Source organism: Sinocyclocheilus grahami, unplaced genomic scaffold (assembly GCF_001515645.1).
Source record: "Sinocyclocheilus grahami isolate Dianchi unplaced genomic scaffold, SAMN03320097.WGS_v1.1 scaffold1496.1, whole genome shotgun sequence".
NCBI classification, from domain to species: domain Eukaryota; kingdom Metazoa; phylum Chordata; class Actinopteri; order Cypriniformes; family Cyprinidae; genus Sinocyclocheilus; species Sinocyclocheilus grahami.
The window spans coordinates 124,626-128,917 of record NW_015506675.1 but is presented as its reverse complement, the minus strand read 5'-3'; the positions used below and the strand labels follow the sequence as shown (position 1 = coordinate 128,917).

The following is a 4,292-nucleotide window of genomic DNA, read 5'->3' as shown; positions in this document are numbered from 1 at the left end:
CTTTTATAAAGAATATCTCTTTGGATTTGAGACTTTAGTCTTTGCAACTTTACAGATCTTCTTTATGCACCAAGAGCTTGTAACAGTCCAAAGAGAAAGGAAAAATTGAAATCGCATCATATGACCCCTTTAAGGCAGTCGTGGCCTAATATATAGAGAGTCGGACTTGTAACCCGAAGCTCACGGATTAATAACCAGCGCTCTCTTCCACCTTCAATACCACGACTGAGATGAGACCCTTGAGCAAGGCACCGAACCTCCAACACAGCAATATGGCTGCCCACTGCTCCGGGTGTGTGTTCACGGTGTGTGTGTGTTCACTGCTCTGTGTGTGCACTTTGGATGGGTAAATGCAGAGCACTAATTCCGAGTATGGGTCACCATAGTTGGCCACATGTCACATCACGTCACGAAATCAGCTTTCTGTGCTGACAGGTGCCCTCTGGAGGAGAAAAAAAACAAAACACTATTTGTGTATCAAAGCAACGATTATTAGGGATTCAAAATCAATTTTTCAAGATTAAATTTTTCAAATCATTAAATAACGTACTTTTGATTCAAAATATTGTTAATTAAAAAAAAATAAATAAATAAAAAAAATTTATAAATTAAAAAATAGTATTCGTATTACTCATATTAATACCATTATTTATACTTAGTTTTAATAATTATTTATATTACATACATTAAACATAAAAAAGATACAAAAAATTGAAGAATTAAATTATAAAAAATAATTACATTACATTAAAAACATCAAAAATACATTAATGCATTTTTGATTCAAAATACTAATGAAAATACATATTTAAAGAACTGTAATATAAAAAACTACATTCATATTAATAACATTATTTGTACTTATATATTTAATAATTTGTTTATATTACATTACAAATAATACAACAATAAAGATCTGTAATATAAAAATTTGATTTTACAAAACTGAAGAATTACATTGTAAAACAAAATAATTACACTGTAAACTTAATTATTCATATTAAAAGTGATTAAAGTCATTGATACGCAAGAAAATTAATAAAATATGAAATCATTGTATCAAATGTCAAATCATTTGATAATGTCAAATCAATGGATTTCTCTCTTAATAAGATTAACTACATTTTAAAAAGCGCCAAACATGGAGTCCTTTCCATATTCCTCAGTTTTATTTTAATAACATCAGCACATAGTCGTTGTACAGTGAGGATTACAGAAACCCCGGCCACCTCTGCATCATCATTCACCTTAACATACAAAACACACGTTTAATAGCACATACATGAAGAGGAGGGACGAGACACGAGCAGATTTCCAGTACGTGGAAGGCTTTCAGAATCATATATTCCATAAGTGATTTCAGAAGTATAAATACAATTCCAGGCTTATTTATCATTTATTATTTCATTACTTTATATCTGTTTAAAATCACTCTGAGAGACCAGACCGCCACGCCTCCCATCAGATACGCGGGCGTGTGTGTGTGTTTACGCTTTACAGATGTGTGTGTGTTGAGAGAGACAGTAAGAGAGAGAGAGAGAGAGAGAGAGAGAGAGAGAGAGACGTGGGTAGGAGGTGTTTTACAGTCAAGCTTGAATTGAGCAGCGCTGTGCCCTCGTGTATGTTTTCCTGTTTTAATACTGCCGTTCTGTGAGAAAGCAAATCTTTACGCCGCCGCTTGCGTCTCGTCTTAGTCCACGTACATGGGGGAGCTGGGAGACGTGGGCATCTGATCCAGGATCCTGCAGACGTAGATGGCCACGTCTACCGTACGCTCCTCGTACATCTGAATGAAGGGATGTTTCTGAGAGACAGAGAGAGGAGACGTTTGCTTTTCTTTACTGCATTTCTTAAACTCGACAGCACTTCTGCTTTAGTCTTCTTAAAGGGATAGTTCACCCAAAAATGAAAATTCTGCCATTAATCACTCACCCTCATGTCGTTTCAAACCCGTAAGACCTTCGTTCATCTTCGGAACACAATTTAAGATATCTTTGATGGAATCTGAGAGCTTTCTGACCCTCCCATAGACAGCAATGCAACTGAAGTGTTCCCAAGTCCAGAGACGTAGCAAGGACATCGGTAAAATAATCCATGTGACATCAGTGGTTCATCCGTAATATTACGAAGCTACGAGAATACTTTTTGTGCGCCAAAAAAAACACTTAATTCAACAATTCGTCTCAAAATCATTTACATTGCTGGTAGGTTATCATTGCACAAATTAACACACTCGAAGATGAACGAAGGTCTTACGGGTTTGGAACGACACGAGGGTGAGTAATTAATGACAGCATTTTCATTTTTGGGTGAACTATCCCTTTAAGAGTTTCACATGCACATCTTAAATGACTTGTGCTTTTATCACATTTGACGCATAAAAGATGGCTTAACATGATTTAAAACAAGACAAAATGTGCTTTGAAATATGCTAAAATGACATAAACTGACCTCATAATAGGTCATATTTTATTTTGCTGCCTCAACAACCATCATATTTAAGAACCAGGATTCCCACAGTCTTGGAAATAAAACTTGGCTAAATTAGGGTGTGATTTCTAGACCGGGAAAACTCAACTCACAAAACTAAAAATATATAGGTCATGGAAATTGATATGATGAATATACTTTTTTTTATTATTATGTTAAACTCTTAAATATTTTATTAGGTTGAAATTGCTAAGAAATTGCTATTTGTATTTGTAAACAATAATAATAATAATAATAGCTATATTTCAGTAGCTATTGATCATAATAATAATCAATAGCTACTGAAAAATTCATTCTGAAATTATAGAATTTAATTATTATTGTTGTTGCTGTTATATAAATTATATAATTATTTTGGTAAATTCCCCCTTGAAAACATACAATGTATAAATAAAAACATACAATGTATAAATAAAAAATATAAATTAATATAAATATAAAAATATAGATAAAAATATGCATATTTTTTCTAACATCAAGCTTTTAGGTTAATGTATAATATTCATAAGGGAAAGTGCAAAATTCAAAATCTGTGAACAAGTTTTTCACAATTTTTTATGATATTTTTGTAGATTTTAAATAGTCCATCCGTGTGAAAAAATGCATTCATTTTTTATGTGATATCTTAAATAATATGAGATCATGTATAATAATAATAACAACAACAACTATTCTTATTGTTATTAATAAGAATATTTACTTAAAAAGTCGATGCTCTTATGTTGGCACAAATAATTAATGATTATTATTCTAAACAAAAAAATTATTGTATTAATAAAATAGCTACTACAACAATAATTTCATTTAATTTAATAATTTCATTTAATTTAATTTACAAGAATTACAAACATGCCGTTTAAAAACTTATATACCCATATCCAGGCTTTCTCCACCTTTGGACAAATGAATTTCCTCTGCTTTTTATTTGGATGAAGATTTGGAAAATAATTTTATAGAGACAAACAGCAATTTCTAGCCAATTAAACATTTTAAAGCATATTTTCCATGACCAAGATTTTACAGTATTTTCTCCAGTTCAAAATATTTGAAAAAATCCCTGATATGCCCAGGTTTTCTATTACGGTAGGAACTCTCATTCAAACTCAACGTCAACAACCCTTTTATTATCATGAAGATAGAAAAGCTTTCAGAAAGTGCTGAACGTGTGGCTTCAACAGGAAACAGGAACTCACCAGAAGCTCTTTGTACTTTGGCCTTTTTGACTCGTCCTTTGTAAGGCTGTTAGAAACAAAAAAAAAATAATTCAAAGATTTAATTAAAACCCTCCAAAGTCAACTTGAGCTCTTGCAGTTGCTATGATTGAGCAGCAGGAGGCGTCGTGTGCATCATGTGGTTGCACAATAAATCTGAGTAATGACTTCCCTTGTGCTGAGTCAGCAAGCTCTCAGAAAGAGGAAATGCTGGAGATCACAGTCTGTGTGTGTGTGTGTGTGTGTGTGTCTCACCACAGGTTGACGAAGTTGATGAATTTGGGGGAGAACTGTCTCTCCTCTGAGCTGCTGAGCTGCGGCGGGTCGCCCTTCACCACCTGCGTCAGCTGATCGAACACACTGTTCCACTTCGGGTAGGGGAACCGTCCCGTGGCCAGTTCATACTGAAACAGCATTGCAGCAGTATAACACACAAAAAGCAGATAGAAATCACTTTTGTAATATCACACAGACGTTCCCTTTGAGGTCACGTGACCGATCACACATCATCCTCACCAGTGTGATTCCCAAACTCCAGACGTCTGAGCGCACATCATAACCCTGTTTGGAAGCGCTGGGGTCTATCCTCTC

At 34.1% G+C, this 4,292-nt stretch overlaps 1 protein-coding gene across 4 annotated transcripts in view; it reads right to left on the bottom strand.

The window, feature by feature from the left end:
* Positions 1-1,150: 1,150 nt before the first annotated feature.
* The window catches only part of LOC107570719 (dual specificity mitogen-activated protein kinase kinase 4-like), an 18,751-nt gene continuing 15,609 nt past the window's right edge, over positions 1,151-4,292 (bottom strand). For 2 of the 4 annotated variants that reach the window (XM_016256977.1, XM_016256979.1), the window contains exons 10-11: positions 3,684-3,729; positions 1,151-1,804 (exon numbers count right to left, since the gene is read on the bottom strand). In XM_016256977.1, the coding sequence (XP_016112463.1) occupies positions 1,691-1,804; positions 3,684-3,729 (160 nt within the window). In that variant the 3' untranslated portion in view covers positions 1,151-1,690. Of the gene's footprint in view, positions 1,805-3,683; positions 3,730-3,956; positions 4,106-4,292 lie in introns of all 4 variants that reach the window. The other 2 variants (XM_016256980.1, XM_016256978.1) reach the window with 2 other exon arrangements.